Raw genomic sequence first — 18,997 nt, forward strand, 5'->3', positions numbered from 1 at the left:
CGAGGCAGGAGGACTGCTTGAGGCCAGGAGTTTGAGACCAACTTGGACAACACAGTGAGATCCTATCTCTACAAAATTTTAAAAGTTAGCCTGGCATAGTGGCATAAGCCTGTAGTTCCAGCTACCTGGGAGGCTGAGGCAGGAGGATTGCTTAAGCCCAAGAGATTGAGGCTACAGTGAGCTGTGACTGCACCACAGCACTTCAGCCTGGGCAGCAGAGTGAGACCTTGCCTTAAAAAATAGAATATATTAATATATTACGATATAACACAATAAGCATGCAGATGATGAACACTTATTTCTCTGCTTCTGAGAAAATGTCCTATGAAGAAGTTGTAAAAGTATTTAGTTTAAAAGCACCTTTAAGAATAGCAGTGTTGGCCAGGCGCAGCGGCTCATGCCTGTAATCCCAGCACTTTGGGAGGCTGAGGCGGGTGGATCACCTGAGGTCAGGAGCGCGAGACCAGCCTGACCAACATGGAGAAACCCTGTGTCTACTAAAAATACAAAGAAAAATTAGCTAGGCATGTTGGCACATTCCTGTAATCCCAGCTACTAGGGAGGCTGAGGCAGGAGAATTGCTTGAACCCGGGAGGCGGAGGTTGCAGTGAGTCGAGATCGCGCCACTGCACTCCAGCCTGGGCAACAAGAGCAAAACTCCGTCTCAAAAAAAAAAAAAAAAAAAAGAATAGCAGTGTTATTCACAATAGCAAAAAGGTGAAAACAACTGAAACGTATCATGAGATGAATGGATAAACAAAATGTAATATATACACACAATGAACTTATTCCGCCTTGGAAAGGAATAACTTACATGCTACAACATGGATGAACCTTGAAGATATTGTGCTAGGTGAAGTAAACCAGGCACAAAGGGACAAATACAGGTTGAGCATCCCTAATTCGAAAATCTGAAATCCTTCAAAATCTGTAAGTGGAAAACTCCACACCTGACTTCATGTGATAAGTCACAGTCAGAACTTTGTTTTATGGATAAGATTATTTAAAATACTTTATAAAATTACCTTCAAGCTATGTATGTAAGGTGTGTATGAAACATAATTGAATTTCGTGTTTAAATTTGAGTCCCAGCCCCAAGATATCTCATTATGACATATGCAAATATTCCAAAAACCAAGAAAAAAAATCCCAAATTTGAAACACTCCTGGTCCCAAGCATTTTGCATAAGGAATAAATCAACCTGGATTGGAGGATTCCACTTGTACGAGGTACCCACAACAGTCAAATTCATACAGACAGAAAGTAGAATAAAAGTTACCAGGTTTTTGTTGGGGGAATGAAAAGTTCGTGTTTAATGAGTAGAGTTTCAGTTTGAAATGATGAGAAATTCTGGAGATGAATAGTGGTGATGGTTACACAACAGTGTGAATGTACTAATGCTACTGAATTGTACACTAACATATGGTTTAAATGGTCAATTTATTATGCATTTTTTACCAGAGTTTTTAAAAAGAAGGGGAAAAAAGACCTTAGAGAACATCATCTGCAAACTGATCTCTTTTTTCAGACAGAGTTTTGCTTTGTTGCCCAGGCTGGAGTGCAGTGGCGCAATCTGGGCCCACTGCAACCTCTGCCTCCCAGGATCAAGGAATTCCCCTGCTTCAACCTCCCAAGTAGCTGGGATTACAGACATGCACCACCACACCCCGTTCATTTTTTTTTTTTTTTTGTATTTAGTAGAAAAAGGGTTTCACCATGTTGGTCAGGCTGGTCTCAAACTCCTGACCTCAGGTGATCCACCTGCCTCTGCCTCCCAGTGTGCTGGGATTACAGGCGTGAGCCCCTGCCACCTGGCCCAATCTTTTTATACACTAAAAAACTGAACCCCGAGATTGTTTCAGTGGTTTATTCACAGCCACACACCTGTAATGAGAGAGAATCTAGCCAGATTTTTTTTATCTATAAGAACTAAGCCACAGGGATAAAATGGTTCCAGGATTCCCTTGGCTGTCCTCATTGCCTCCTTTCTCTCTCTCCCCCATTATAAATTCCCTCCTTTGGTGAAAAATTACATGCTTTATTCAAAAGCTGTGAAAGTGTTCTGATTTATCCCCACCTCCTTTTAACAATGAAGCTCATCTCTTTAAACAGAATTTCTTTCTGGAATCATGCCAGCAATGCCCCCAAACCCCTGCTTTAGCCAGAGACTGACAGGGTAGTGCTCCAGATGTACATTCTACACTGGATTGCACAGGCTCATATACAAGATTCAGAATGTACACAGCTTCAGAAATAAATTCAGGTCAAACAACTTGATTGCATTAACTGTAAAAGCAATGCAATCTATCTTAATAGGAGATTTCTATTTAGCTGTACAAGTTTTAATTTTTATGCAACATTGAAAAGATAAAGGTTGATCTTGGGGCTTGGGACATTGGTTGAATGAAGCTCACCTTGATAAGATTTTTCCATCTTAATTAAGCTCTCTTTTTCTCTCTGCACCACATGCTCCCCCAACCTGCCTCACCTGCTTCCTCTGTACTTACTAGACATTCAAACACAACTGGAAAAATGGGACGATGTTAAGTTTCATGGCGATCGAAATACCAAGGGACATCCAATGGCAGAGAGAAAATCATGCTCATCTAGAACTGGATCAAAAGAGCTCTTATGGTAAGGTATTTTGATACCAGAAAATGGCCATTTATTTATCAACTTTATGAGTGGCACTGAAATAGCCAATGAGTTAAGTCAATCCAAATACTTGGCATCACATGTAACCCCTATATGACAATACCAATTACTGTGGCTTCTACCAATTCGAATTATTTCATCTCAACTGTTAAAAATTAATTCAACTCAGTCAATAAGTGTTTTGAGAGATTTGTAATTCAACATTGGTAATAATGTTCTGAATGTGTAACTGTGCTGATTAGTAAAACTAGGTGTATATGTGTATATACATGAGAATATTCAATATATTAAATAATAGTTAAATTTTTGCAGTTATAAGGTAGCTTTTTTGGTTTGCTCAATCATCCACTATCAGATAATCAAATAATTAAGAACAGTGCATGGAAGCTTATGAGAAAATCTGGCCACCTGAGTTGTACCATATTTTTGAAGCTTCCTAAAGGGCAGTATCCAGCGTCCGTCTCCTACTGCCCTCCCACATCTCCGTTTATCATGAGATTTCAAATTCTGTATAAAGATAAAATCTCTCCTGAGACACTTGTTGGGAAGTTCTTCCCCCCACCAAAAACAAAAACAAAAACAAAAAAACATAATTTTTTTATGAAACAGAATTTTCTGTAACAAAAATGGTACTGCATTTATTGACTTTTTACCCATAATTGAACTGAATTTTTAATCAAAGATAATAACACCTAGCACATTGTAGCCTCTTACATTCTGAAAGTGGCCATTATAATAGAAATACATGAAACTTATCTTTATCATCAGAATTTTGATGAGAGCTTTGACATCATGGCTTTCAATGATCCAAATTAACTCGGTTTCTTGACTGGATTTATAGCTTAATTTTGTTTCTAGATGTACATTTAATTTCCTTAATGCATCCCTTATAGGTCCTCAGAGCACAGATCTCAACCAGAACTGAGTGGTGGAAAAAGCGCCCTCAACTCTGAGTCGGCTTCAGAGTTGGAATTAGTGGCTCCAACTCAGGTAATAAAACTGATTATTCAGTGAACACATCTTTTCCTGTATATAACATACAGCATAAATGTTTTATTTTCATTTTGTACAAGAAGTTTGAAGTATATTTTACACATTGCGTTTCATGTGCTGTTTCATTCAGTAGCTATCTCAATGCTTAAAATAGCTGAAATATAGGTATATATATGTATATCTACACATTTGGCTGGAAAATGTGTTAATGAATTCACTGTGTACTTAGCACTTTTTCCTTGTTCTATCATTTACTGTTCTATTATTTTGTAATACAAAATCTGTTCTACTCTATTATTAGCACTGTTTACATAACAGAACTCAATGGAGAGGAAATTACATCTTGAGTGTTCATTCACATCTATGCCCTGTGGAATGTACTACACATTGGTACCCTGACTGTCATATTAAAATAAATGTCATACTGAGAAATATATTATTATAGTATTAGGAGTCATGATGATGATAATAAGAGCTACTATTTGTGAGTGCCATTAAGTATCAGGGACTTTACATATGTTTTTTAAGTGTTATATATAATACTCAAATAATCCTGCGAATTATTATTAACCTCACTTTAAAGATACTCTTTAGTCTCAGTGACGTCAAACACATTTTCCTGGGACACTCAACTAATTCACTGGTGGAAGTAGGGTGTGAACCAGGTCTGTCTGTCCATTACTTGAACCTTAAGTTCAGTTTAACTGGCTGTTTTGTAACTAGTTATCTCCTATGATTAAGACGATATCTCGGCCGGGCACGGTGGCTCACGCCTGTAATTCCAGCACTTTGGGAGGCCAAGGTGGGCCGATCATGAGGTCAGGAGATCAAGACCATCCTGGCTAACACAGTGAAACCCTGTCTCTACTAAAAATACAAAAAATTAGCCAGGCGTGGTGGCGGGCCCCTGTAGCCCCAGCTACTCGGGAGGCTGAGGCAGGAGAATGGCGTGAACCCAGGAGGCGGAGCTTGCAGTGAGCCAAGACCATGCCACTGCACTCCAGCCTGGGCGACAGAGCAAGACTCCATCTCAAAAAAAAAAAAAAAAAAAAAAAGACGTATCTCCTATGATTCTAAGAAAGCCAAAGTCATTCTCAATCTTTTCATTCCCTTGAACACTTTTAAAGGCCTTGATCTAAAACCACAAAGGTATCATAAGGTGTGTGCGTCCAAGTTCATGCATTCTACAATCCAGTTGAGATGAGACTCAGTGTTTAAACAAAATAAGCGTAATAAAATAAGCAACAGAAATTTTCTTGAGCTTACTAGATGTTGAAACCAAAAGAGGAAATATACTATCTGAGTTGAAATAAAGAGATAATTATAATAATAGCAGATATTCTTGAGTGCTATGATAAGGACTTCTTACATATTAACTCGTTTTTTTTTTTTTCTGTTAAATAACTGGATCAGATAAGTTCAATTTTATAGACAGTGAAACTAAGATACAATGAGCTGAAGAAACTTGTCTGTGGACCCACAATTAGTAAGTGGCAGAGAGAGGGAGGACACAGAGGAAATCTTCAGCAAATAGAAGGCCTCTGGCAACTTTTCTAAGCCACCAGCAGCGCCCCCTACAAACACCTGAGCCTCCACAAGGGAGGACCATTACTGCTCCCAGATCTTAGCTGGAAAACAAGTCCACTGACTTCCTGAACAAATAGCCCTGCAAACGTCAATGAATTGTAAACGTAGCATGAAAAGGTAGTTTTTTCCTTTGTGCTCACTCTAAATGTATTTATTTTTTAAAAGAAAATGTATAGTATTTACTATATCAGAAAAACATTTCTTGATAAGTACAGTAGAGACATAGGCTCAGCTAAAGTGATCGGTACTGTTTCATAAACTGGAATTCTTGGAACAATTTAATGTAGCAATAAAACGTTTGTTCTAAAGCCGGTGAGACTTGGCACAGGTAGGCTGTTCTACAAGGAGCTGAGGTGGAAAATCAGCTGGTGTCCCTGGTTGCCATAGAGACCCAGGATACATTTATCTTATTATTCCAATGACTGCTACTCTCCTCCTCGTTGTCTGATTTCATCCCACCAAATTGTCCTTCCTCTTACCCATCAGTACACCTTACTTTAAACAAAGTCAAAGTACTTTAGAAAATTTTCTCAAGACGATATTGTCTCCTAAACATAGTTTAAAATGCACATGAGAGTTTTCTATCTGGACAAATCTTAATGAATCCTTTTAGAGAGTTATCAATTATTAGTAAATAACTTACACTTTATTTGTTTTTTAAAAGACATTGCATGTTTACTTATGTAGATTTGCCTAGACTAAGGAAATTCATAATCTCCTAGTTTTAATTTCAGCCTACGGTTAAATTAGGAAGATTTCATGAATTTGGGACTTAATAGATCTGAAACAGCAAGTCACTCAGACAGCAGGAGAATAACCTGATCAATCTACTTGTAATAAAAACAAAAATATGTTAAAAGAAAAATCTCACTCTGCACAGTGACTCACGCCTGTAATCCCAGCACTTTGGTAGGCCAAGGCAGGTAGATCACTTGAACCCAGGAGTTTGAGATCAGCCTGGAATACATAACAAAACCCTGTCTCTATAAAAAACACAAAAATTAGCCGGGCATGATAGCACAAGCCTGTAGCCCCAGCTCCTCAAGAGGCTGAGGTAGGAGGATGACCGTGCCTGGGAGGCAGAGGCTACAGTGAGCTCAGACTGAGCCACTGCACTCCAGCCTGGGAGACAGAGGAAGACCCTGTCTCAAAAAAAGAAAGAAAAGAAAAACCTTAGCCAAATTAAATTTAACAGAGTAACTAAGCAAAGAACAATTCACGAGTCAAGCAGCCTCCTGAGCCAGAGTAGGCTCAGAAAGACTCCAGTGAAGCTACAGGAAGGAAGATTTACAGAAAGTAAAAGGAAAGTGATGTCCAGAAAACTAAAATGAGGAACAGAAACAGCTGTATTGGTTGCAGCTTGGCATTTGCCTTATTTGAACACGGTTTGAACAATTGCCCCCCTTTGATCAGCCAAAACTGTGTGATTGGCACAGGAGTAGGTTACAGTTTGTTTACACCTCCATTTAGGTTATGGTTCACTGCGTACAGAGAAATCTTTAGGTTGAACTTAAAATACGTAAAGAGTTGATTTATGTACTGTTAGAAGCATAACAATATATTGTCTTTTAATATATGAACTATTTATACAGATAAAATCATGAAGGTGGTATAAAAATTCACCTTAAAAGTATAACTCAGATGGGGCCAGGTGTGGTGGCTTACGTGTGTAATCCCAGCATTTTGGGAGGCCAAGGTGGGTGGATTACTTGAGGTCAGGAGTTCAAAACCAGCCTGCGTCACATGGTGAAAACCCGTCTCTACTAAAAATATAAAAATTAGCCAGGCCTGGTGGCACATGCCTATAGTCTCAGCTACTCAGGAGGCTGAGGCATGAAAATTGCTTGAACCCGGGAGGCAGAGGTTGCAGTGAGCCAAGATTGCACCACTGCATTCCAGCCTGGGTGACAGAGCGAGACTCAGCCAAAAAAAAAAAAAGTATCACTCAGATGGTTCCCAGGAAAATCAAGGAGATGTTTTCTTCTCTTTCAAGCCAACATAAATTATCTAAGGCAGTGACCCGACAGGTGAAGACCTATTTACAAAATTCCTTTAAAAGTTGTATTTCAGAATCACAAAGAAAATGGAAGCTCACAATGTGAATAACTAATGTTTTCAAATTTTCTTTATAAGACGAGGAAAAGGAAAAGGAAAAACATAGTCTAGCCTCTTTCAAATAGTGTTTTGAATGCTGTAGGGATAAAAGGAGCTTTCTTTCCACCTCTGGAAGTTTTGATAATTTGAGTCTACAAAACAAACTGATTAACAGGAGAAAAGGCATGCCAACAGATTGATGTGGAAGCATGCAGAGAGTCACACAAAGTATGAAACTCAGAGAAGGGCCGGATGCTTGGAGCCTAAATATCCTCTTCATAGAGGAGAGAGAAGTAGGGAATGATGGTACTTTTAGAAGAAGAGTAAATGATTTTTAGGGGAAATGAAGGGGCCTGAAGAACAGACAATAGCCTTGTAACTGTAACAGGTTCATCACCCAATGCAAGTCAGTTAGCCAAGACACCAAGTTGCAACAGAGAAAGAGGTTTGATCATCGTGTCACAAAACAAGGAGATGGGAGGAAACCTCAAATCCATCTCCCCGAGGAGTTTGGGGCTAGGGGTTTTAAGGGTCTTGGAGTGGGCAGAAGTGTGGAGATCATTAACTGGTTGAAGAGTGCAGGGTGAAGCTATTGGACAGAGACATGAAGAAGCTGTGTTCTCATGCTGATCCCATTCCTCTGTGGGGGGTCTTCAAACTGGTTGCTGGAATTCAGGGTCTGAAAAACATCTTAATGATCCTTAAACAAAAGCCCTGTGATGTGAATGTCAGAGATCTTGTCTGTAGGAACAATGAGAATATAAATGGTCTGTATCTACTGCTATGTGACTTTTAGCCACAAGGAAATGAGACAAAGTGCAGCCTTATTAATGCTTAATTGTCACCATATTTCTGTCCAGAATCTGGTATGCAATTCTTGTCAACCCTGTGGGGGCAGTTTCAGCCTGGGGTAAGGTTCATCTGAGTGCCCTTCGATGAGCCAAAACTACATGATTTGCACAACAGTAGGTTACACAGTCTGTTTACATTTCCATTTAGGTTATAGCTCACTATGTACAGAGAAATCTTTAGGCTGAACTTAAAATATGTAAGAAGTTGATTTATATAAATGTCTATATATAACAAAAGCCATATTGGGAAGGCTGATCTTTACCATGTGTTATAATCCATATTTCATTCTCAATCTTAAACCAGCAAGTCTGGGCACACTGCTAAATTGCAGAAAAGTTTCAGGATCTTTAACGGAGTTGGTGCGGTGTCAACTCTAGTGTTCCTTCCTGGGAGTTAATCTTCTCCGATGAGATTGCATTTCTTCTGGAAATTTCAGAGAAAGTCCCTACCTGTGCTTCAGGGGAGGCAGAGGGGCAAGGGACAGGGGAATGGGAGAAGGTCAGAGACACTTTGGTTCTGAGGCTGCCTCTTTAGCTCAAAGTACCTGGCATGTCCAAGTACCATGTTTTAGGGTACCATTTTTCTGAGCCCCAAAAATACACTAATCAGGGTGATTGGAGATTATAATACATTATATAATCTCTGTATTTTTAAGAGTAAAGTTTCCTGCCACTTACCCAAACTGTGTAACTAATATTCCCTGGAGTTAATTGTTTTTAAAATTCATATATCCCGAAAAATTAGAAAATACTTGAAGAATTAAGAAAAACACAGAATGTAATATAAAATTACCTTTCTCCACAAATAGGTTAAGATAGTGATTAGTGAGGCAAAAGAAAAATAATTCAGCTTCTGCTGGAGGCCTTTTTGGATTTGGACACTTGGAAGGGTAACTCCAAGACAGGCTCTTACAGACCTCAGTTAGATTTTACTGGGCTGTGCAGCAGCCAGCTCTCCAAGTGCCAAGTCACAATTTTGTAACTCACTGATTTTGCTGACTTTGGCACAGCAAATGCTTCCATTCATGTAGTCTTAATTCCAAACCAGAACAATTTAAATTTTGGCAATATCCTGAGGGGGCCAAAGCCCTTGGTCCCCAAAGGTTCACTGAAAAATCACTGACATGAGGCAGATTGATTAATAGGAGAAAAGGCATACAAATATTCTTAATATGTATACACAGGAGCCCTCAAAACGAAGACTCAGCCCCCCATTGAGGTACAGAAGCTTATATACCATCTTGAGGTTGCAGAGAGAATATGGGCTCATAGCATGGCCAAAAGCAGGTTTTGGTTGTAGGACAGGTTATGGGAGGGAGAAAGGAAGAGGCTTGGCTAACAAAGGAGGCCTTATTATATAGATGAAACCTCTGGCAGGTAGGAGTCTCAGAGAGGATAGCTGGTAAATGTTTCCTTTCAGTCCTTTAAAGGTGTCACTCTCAGTTAATCTTTCCTAGATCTGGGCAAAGGAAGTGCTGGTTGCATTAATACAGATTCTCTACAGATCTACAGATGCGAATTTCCCCAACAAAAGACAGCTTTGCAGGGCCACTTCAGATTATGTCAAAGAAATATATTTTGGAGTAAAACATTTTGATTTCCTTCAATCCCAAACCAGAGCAATTTAAACCTTAAGTGCAGGTATGTTTTCTAAGTTTCTAAAGGAGTAATGTAAAAGGAAATGTATGTTAGTAGCTGTTATTTATCACATACCTACTTCTTAGGTGTAATATGAGATTATATTTTTATATATTATTTGGAATTCTTATAATAACTTTGGGAGTAATATAATCCTCATTTCACAGAAGAAAAATACATCTTAGAGAGCGAAATTTTCCCCAGGTGACACAGCTAAAGAGGAGAGGATCCAGGATTCAAATCAATCCATTAGCTCCTAAAGCCTTTGTTATTGGGCTGGGCACGGTGAATCATGCCCATAATCTTGGCACTTTGGGAGGCGGAGGCAGGCAGATCCTTGAGCTCAGGAGTTCAAGACCAGCCTGGGCAACATGGTGAAACCTCATCTCCGAAAATAGATAAATAAATAAAGTCTTTGTTTTTAACTACAGACCACCTCCTATCATCCACATCCTGCTTACCCACCAGAGATAATTCACAATTTCCCTTCTCATTGCAAACTCTGATTATTCCTTACTTTTACAAGGTTGATATGAGTTAAGCAATTTTAAAGAATGTGTATCACTTTATTCCAGAATCTTTGTAAAACAAATTAGGATTGTCATCTGATTTCAGGCCATACACAATTTTCTGCCTTCCTCTCCCAAAATGATTCTCAAGCCCTTACTTTTAGAAGTATTGATGGCTTCCGTTTCATTCCATTTCAGTTCAACAAATGTGCTTGAATGTCTACTCTCCACAAGGCAAGGAAAAAGTTGGAAAGATGAGTTACACTAAAGCTGAGATCTTTGTGTCTAACAAAAACCATTAGATACACTATCAATATTAATAATTTTGCTTGCTGGAATACAGCACAGGAGCCACTTCAACATGGCTTTTTCTCTCCAGGCCACACACAGTGGGTGATTAATGAGGAGGCAATGAAACAAAGATGGAAGTAAGGAAGAAAGAAAGAAGGCAGACAGGTAGGAAGGAAATCTGAAAGACCACTTCCAGCACAGTAGGAAATCTGTACACAGTACATTCTCAAATATTTGTGGAAGTGGAAAGATAAGGGATCCTAACAAAAAAGGAAAACAACTAATCAAATTTAACAATGTGGAAGTAGCAGCTGAAGTTAATTAAATGGCAGGAAAAAAAATACCCAAAATTTTATTCTGGATCATTTTTAAAACTAGTTTCAATAATAGTTTTTAGTTTTGCCCAATAATAGACTGTTCACAAATCATCACTTATTTGCCTCAATGTTCTGCAACATAGAATTTCATAGTTAAAGGGAGATGAGGACTATACGCTGCCATGCCTTGTAAACGCTGTAGGAATTGGCTCCTTTACATACAAGGGACAGTTTTTTGTGTGTATTTTCTTTTCTTTTCTTTTTTTTTTTTTTTTTTTTTGAGACAGAGTCTTGCTCTGTCGCCCAGGCTGGAGGGCAGTGGCTCGATCTCGACTCATTGCAACATCTGCCTCCCGTGTTCAAGCAATTCTCCTGCGTCAGCCTCCTGAGTAGCTGGGATTACGGGCGCCAGCCACCACGCCTGGCTGATTTTTTGTATTTTTAGTAGAGACAGGGTTTTGCCATGTTGCCCAGGCTGGTTTCAAACTCCTGAGCTCAGGCAATTTGCCCCCCTCGGCCTCCCAAAGTGTTGGGATTACAGGCGTGAGCCACCGCGCCCGGCCGCGTGTACTTTCAATGACAAATGTTTGTTGAGTGTTTAAGGAAAAAAAAAAATCCTGAGTATTTCAACGAGGAAAGTGTTTAAATGATCTATTCTAGTGTAAGACTCCAACTAGTCTCCGCCAACCACTAAACAAAAGTACTCTAAAAGTCACACCTGATAGGCACTAACCAGAAAGATAATAATGAAAGCAAAGTTGTATTGAGCACGTTCAATGTCCTATGTATGGTGTATTTACATGAATTGTTGTAATCAGTCCTTATAGGGACTCAACATGCGAACGTACACTTTGCAGATGAAAATAGTTTAAGTAATTTGTCCAAGGTCACCAGGTAGTAGTAAATGGTAAACCAGGATTTGGCCTCAGGCAGTCTGACTCCAGCGTATGCTTTTAATGACCATGTTATTCTGTCACTCAAGGTCTGCTAGTTGTTATATTTTTCTTTTCTACAGTTAAACAGATTCCTTTTTCTCCTCCAGCAATAATATAAAGGCAATTGTATGAGAAGCTATTAACAATGGTCATTGTGGTTAGCCAACACTGTGCTAGAACAACCACAGCCACAAATATAGTAATTTTCAAATTATAATTTTGATCACAATCATAATTTTGAATAAAGAAAATAAAACACAGCATTCCTTTAAATTTTTTTAAAATTCTTTCTTCTCTTTCTTTACCTAGTGCTTATCATTCAGAACAATCAGCCATCTTCTTTGGAGAGTGTAATATCCTACAATCCAATTAGGTTAAACCAATTAAAATGCCATTTGTAAACCCAAGGTGTTTCCAGGAGCTTGCTAGAGCTGTGGAGTATTTTTCAAAATCATGTAAAGGAGAAAAGAAATGCCTACATTAGAGTACATTTGTGAACTATATACACATAATGCCAATATCTAGATCAGAGGTTTTCTGTGTAGTTCCCTAGCCTAGCACTATCAATATCACCTGAGAACTTGTTAGACATGCAGATTCTGGGCCTTACCTCACACCTACTGAATCAGAGTCCCTCGGAGTGGGGCCTAGCAATCTGCATTTTAACAAGGCCTTCCAGTGATTCTGATGCCCACAAAGGTTTGGAAATCACTGTGCTGTCAAAACAACTGCAACTCAAATTTATGAGTGTAATGTGTAGTTGTTTTGTTTACCATACCTTTATGTAAGTGCTAAGCAATATAACCAGTTTATAAGCATTACTTTTATATATGTGTGTGTGTATATATATATGTGTATATATATATCTTCCCACAGCTTTTGCCTATGATTAAATTTTTTAAAAAAGTTTGCATTGAAAAGAAGGCTGATCTTTACCGTATGTTATAATCTGTATTTCATTCTCAATCCTGAACCAGTATGTCTGAGCACACTGCTAAGTGGCAGAAAAGTTTCAGGATCTTAGCAGCATACTAATCACAGTTTGAAAACTGCCTCTGTGTACCTTCAGTGTCTACTGATCTTTGATGGCATTTATCTTATACTTCCTTGGGCAAAAGAAATGGTTTCAAAATGTGACATAGATAACACTCGTCTTAATGATAATCTAAGGCCTTCCTAAAAATGTGGAAAATAACACTTCTCTAAACAGTAATTGTACTATGAAAATAAAATTCCATTTACACAGTAAGATTCTGTTTGCACTTGTTGTTTTAAGTAGTAAAGAGAAGATGAACTGTAAGCCTAGAATTCGGAGAGATTTTTCTCTTCTTCCAGTGCCCTTTGCATCCTGTGATGTGCGGTGCAGCTGGTGCATGAAACACTGTTGAAGGAAGGAAGCCAGGGATGGTAATGGAGTCCTGTTAGGTCAGGCTTCACAGGAAAGTCAGGTTGTATCTTACTGGTGAGAAGTGCCTGCTAAGAAAAGGACTTGCCTTGGGACAAAAATATTAGTGCTTTCACTTTCTTCTGCTGCCATTCATTGGTCATTCATGGCATTATACAAATGCACAAAGATTTTTTCTTTTTTATTAATTTATTTTTTACTGACAAATTATAATTTTATACATTTATCACGTAACACATGATGTTTTGAAATATATATACTTTGTAAAATGGCTCAGTTGAGCTAATTAACATATGCATTCGCTCACGTACTTTTTTTATGGTGAGAATACTTAAAATCTACTCTCTTACCGAGTTTCAAAAATATAATACACTGTTATTAAAGATAGTTACCATAATGTGCCATAGATCTCTTGAACTTTTTCCTCCTATCTAACTGAAATTTTATATCCTTTGGCCAAAAACCCCTCAACCTTCACCTCCAGCCCCTGGTAACCACCATTCTACTCTGCTTCTATGAGTTCAAGTTTTTTCGATTCCACGTGTAAGTGAGATCACATGGTACTTGTCTTTCTGTGCTTGGCATATTTCATTTAACATACTGTCCTCTAGGTTCATTCACGTTGTCACAAATGAGTTTTTCTTTCTTGTATAAGGCTGAATAGCATTCCATCATGTGTATATATCACATTTTCCTTACTCTTCCTTCCATCGATAGACAGACTGATTATCTGTATCTTGACTATTGTGAATAATGCTGCAATGAACACAGGAATTAAAATATTGCTTAGACATACTGATTTAATTTCCTTTGGATATTGTATTAGTCCATTTTCCCACTGCTGATAAAGACATACCCGAGACTGGGTAATTTACAAAAGAAAGGTTTAATGGACTTAGAGTTCCACGTGGCTGGAGAGGCCTCACAATCATGGTGAAAGGCAAAGAGGAGCAAGTCATGTCTTACATGGATGGCAGCAGGCAAAGAAAGTGCTTGTGCAGGGAAACTCCCCCTTATAATACCATCAGATCCCATGAGACTTATTCACTATCATGAGAGCGGCACGGGAAAGACCTTCCCCCGTGATTCAATTACCTCCCACCAGGTCCCTCCCATAACACATGGGAATTCAAGATGAGATTTGGGTGGGGACACAGCCAAACCATATCAGACATACACCCAGTAGTGGAATTGCTGGATTATGTGGTAGCTCTACTTGTAGTTTATTGAGGACCCTCTTCCTGTTTTTCATAATGGTTGTACTAATTTGTATTTCCACCAATGGTTTACAAGGGTTCTTTTCTCTCCACATCCTCTCCACACTTATCTTTCATCTTTTTGATAACAGACATACTAACAGGTGTGAGGTGATATCTCACTGTGGTTTTAATTTGCATTTCCCTATGATTAGTAACGTTGAACATTTTTTTCATATATCTATTGGCCATTTGTATGTCTTCTTTTGAGAAATGTCCATTCAGGTACTTTTTCCATTTTTAAATCAAGTTGTTTTCTTGCTGTTGAGTTGTTTAAGTTCCTTATATATTTTAGATGTTAACCCCTCATCAGATGTATAGTTAGCAAATATTTTCTTCTATTCTGAGGGTTGTCTCTTTATCGTCTTGATTGTTTCCTTTGCTGTGTGGAAGTTTTTGAGTTTGATGTAATCCCACTTGCCTATTTTGCTTTTGTTGCCTATGTTTTTAGTGTCATATTTTAAAAATTCTTTGCCCAGACCAGTGTCCTGTAGCATTTCCCCAATGCTTTCTTCTGGTAGTTTCATAGTTTCAGGTCTTATATTTAAGTCTTTAATCCATTTTGAGTTGATTTTTGTATATAACGTGAGAAAAGGGTCTAATTTCATTGTTTTGCATGTAGATATCCAGTTTTCCAAGAACTATTTATTGAAGACACTATTCTTTCTCCATTGCGTATTCCTGGCACCTTTGCAGAAAAATAATTAACCATAAATACATGAGTTTATTTCTGGGCTTGCTATTCTGTTCCATTGGTTTATATGCCTGTTTTTATGCTGTTATCATGCCATTTTGATCACTATAGCTTTGTAATATATTTTGAAGGCAGGTAGTATGAGCCCTCCAATTTTGTTCTTTTTGCTCAAGATTGCTTTGGCTATTCAAGGTCTCTTGTGAGTCTATACGAATTTTATGATTTTTTTTCTTTATGTGGAAAACATCATGGGAATTTTGATAAGAATTGGGCTGAATCTATAGATTGCTTTAGGGAGTGTTTGGGAAATTTAACAATATTAATTCTTTCAATTCATGATCACAGGATATTTTTTCATTTATTTGCATTTTCTTCAGTTTCTCAGAAAGTTTATTTCTTACCATGTGTCCACACTTGAAATTTTTGTTTATTTTATTAATTAAGGAACCAACAGGAAGACAGTAGAGTTGGTTCCAAAAGCAAAACAATAAGAAACAGAGCTTTATATAGCCAGTTGAGAAATAAATGCCAAAATGAGTTTCCCTAGTTAGGTACAAGATTGGCTAACTTTCTACAAGACAATAAGATATCACCATTGGAGTTAACATCTCTACTAGGTTACACATCCTAACGACTAAATCCTAAAAGATTGTGAACTATCTTCCCCTTTATATTTGTTTATATTTGTTCATCAGATATATTGTAGCCCAAAAGTGTCAGATCAGGGTTGTAGTTGGCTGAATGGTGGCCAGTTATAGCAAAATACATGATTAAATTACAGGTCTTGGGAGAAGGAGTCTTTCCTGAACTAATTGAGTGGGCCCTAAATGCAACTACATGTACCTTATAAGAGTAAGGCAGATGGAGTTTTGAGAGACAAGAGGAGGCAACATGGAGTGACGCAGTCATAAGCCAAAGAATGCCTGAAGCTACTAGGAATTGGGAGAGGCATAGTGCAGATTCTCCCCTAGATCCTTCAGAGGGAGCGTGGCCTTGCTAATGCCTTGATTTTGGAATTCTAGTCTCTAGAACTTTGAGAGAATAAATTTCTGTCTTTTCAAGGCAATGAGTTTGTGGTAGTTTGTATTTGTTACACCAGTCATAAGAAACTAATACAAGGATCGAGAAGACCTAGAAAATTCTCTTATATGATATCAAGAAATCACGCAATCTCAATTTGCCTTTTTCAAAGTTGGGCATCCATTTTTCTATCACGAGTTCTTTTGTTTTTGCAATGAGTATAAATTGGCTGCCACAACCCTGGAGTACAAGAAATGTCTTATTATTTTTATTTACTGATATTAAATCTGGCTCTAAGACCCCACTTGCCAGGATGATATGATAGTTGGCTTCACTTTTATGTTTCACGTCACCCTCCCTGTGTCAGTGTCCAGGTTAGGAGGAGGTAGTAGCTTTCATGGAGCCTAGAGAAGGGAGGCTACTTGTTCATGGTGGCCCATGAGCCTGGCCCACCCAAGAGTGAAGCGCTGATGCTCCTGCAAGCCCAGAGGTACCCCACCACCCTTCCCTCTTCTGACCACAGGCACCCCTGTAGGCGCCTCACCCTTGTGCTGCCTGTGGGCCTTGCATTTTCCTAGGCAGCCCCCTCGGGCATTGAGCTGCCATTCCCCACTTCTAAAGCCCAGGCAATAGGACTTTGCTAGCACAGACCTCTGCCACTCCAGATCCAGGACAAAAAACAAGACCTCTCTCAGTCTCCTGTAACTTCCCCCTTAGCTTCCTGGATTGAACAGAAAACATTGATTGAGAACACCTCCTGGGGCTAAGGAGAGAAAATATCTTTAATTCATTCACTCATCTATTCACTGACAGCGTATTTTCAACAATTATTTATTGACTACTTATGGAGCACCCACTACCTGCTAGGAGACACTGAGGATACAGAAGTATTCCCAGCAAAGAGGAGGAAAAGCAAATTAATGTTTTAATAAATAAATGTTCCACATTTATTAAAGCAAAACACAGACTAACACTGTTTTTTACGGTCATAATTACTTCATTATTGCTTGCAATCCACAGTATTCTTAGGGCTTCCTTGTTGACTCCTCACCCATGCAATGGCCCCCCAAGGGCAGCTTTTCTGTGTGTTTTCTGTCTTCTTAGCATGGCTGGGTGAGCGCAGCCTCCTGGGAGAAGCAGTGTAGAAGAGTGGTTATGAGCATGGCCTTGAAGCACCAGCCTTGCCACTTACTAGCTGTATAACTTTGGGCAAGCGAATTAAGCTCTCTGTATCTCAACATCATCATCTTGAAAATGGAGTTGATAATACCTACCTCATGAAGTTGTCAAAAGATCAACATAAATTGTAATACCTAAATTACTTAGAATGGTGTCTGGTAGTACTATCGTGTCACGATAGAAGAGGGGGTCCCCTTCAGGACCAACAATGGTGGAGAAACGAATGAAGAGCAGCTGAGCTATATGGAGGGCAAGTGCTGTGTGAAGAGGAAAGTTTTGCTGTAGAACAGTCGTTTTCAAACCATGACTGCTTTTCAGAATTACCAGAGAAGCTTTTCAAACATCCAAGCCCCACCCCCAGTTTCTTATTTAATTGGTTGGGCTGGGGCCCAGGCCTGTTCAAGTAATTACTGTGGAAAGCCAGGGTTGAGCGTCACTACTACAGAGCAATCTAAACACATACCAAGAAGTCACCCTCCGTACCCCACCTGCACTCTATAATAAAAGGGACCGGGGAAATTCATGTCAAGCCCCTCTCCTCCTACTCCCCAAGGCCTAGCTGTGTCTCAGAGCATGCCTCATCCTGCAGCCCTTAGGCATATATGGGCACTCATCCCTTGTCAGGCCCTGTGCTGGGCATGGGTAGTACAAAAGATACCAAACAAGATTCTTATCCTTATGGATCCACTGGTAGAGCAGAGAGATAGACCAAAAAAAAGCAAAAACAAAAAAGAAAACTCTCCAAGGTAAATTGTTGAGTGAAAAAATTGAAGAATGGCATGCCTTTTATGTTTCATATGTTTTTGAAACACATTACTGTACATATTACCATACACATTATGTGTATAAATGTTTATGTAACTGCAGAGAAAAAGGTCTAGTGGTCCACCTCTTATTTTCCATGATTAATTTTTTTCAAAACAAGTATTCATTTATTGTGAAATTAAAATTTAATTTTTTTAATTACAGTGGACTCCTGGGGAAAGGTCTTCTGAAAATATTTGCATTTAGCTAAGTTAAGATGTGTATATACTACATTGCATATTAATTGTGGCAAAGCAGTTGGCCTTATCAGATATGATTTTATCTAAGTGATTCATTATTATTTAATAGAGAGCAATATCCTGAGAAATGAGACATAAGACAGTGCCAACAGAGGGAAAGCAAAAGGAAGAGAATTCTGCATGAAGGTCTGCTGTGTATATAAGGAGAAAGGCCTGGAAGCCACACTTTCATTTCTGCAGCTTTTATGTTTTTAACCAGAGGCTGATCTTCCTTACAAGCTGAAAGCTAGACTTCTAATGGAGATTGCGCATCCTAGCTGTGTATCAGAATCACTTGGAGAGGTTAACTAAAATATCAGGGCCTGGAATCAAGACCAATTAAAATAAGATCTTTGGGAGATGAGGCCTGAGGAGTGGTTTTAGTATGTCCAGGGCTGAGACCCACTGTTGGAAGAATCACACGTGCATGCTCACACACATTTTGACAGCATCTCAGTTTAGGCAACATCATACCAGCACAGTACTCCAAAAATGTCATCAATCACAGATGATTCTTGAACTCTAGAGA

At 38.8% G+C, this 18,997-nt stretch overlaps 1 protein-coding gene across 26 annotated transcripts in view; it reads left to right on the top strand.

Moving 5' to 3' along the window:
* Positions 1 to 18,997, top strand: part of PEX5L (peroxisomal biogenesis factor 5 like) — a 244,738-nt gene that overhangs the window by 156,049 nt on the left and 69,692 nt on the right. For all 26 annotated transcript variants that reach the window (XM_017955669.3, XM_017955672.3, XM_017955673.3 and 23 more), the window contains 2 exons: positions 2,512 to 2,635; positions 3,550 to 3,646. In XM_017955669.3, the coding sequence (XP_017811158.1) occupies positions 2,512 to 2,635; positions 3,550 to 3,646 (221 nt within the window). The remainder of the gene's footprint in view (positions 1 to 2,511; positions 2,636 to 3,549; positions 3,647 to 18,997) is intronic.

Source organism: Papio anubis, chromosome 2 (assembly GCF_008728515.1).
Source record: "Papio anubis isolate 15944 chromosome 2, Panubis1.0, whole genome shotgun sequence".
Taxonomy (NCBI): Eukaryota; Metazoa; Chordata; class Mammalia; order Primates; family Cercopithecidae; genus Papio; species Papio anubis.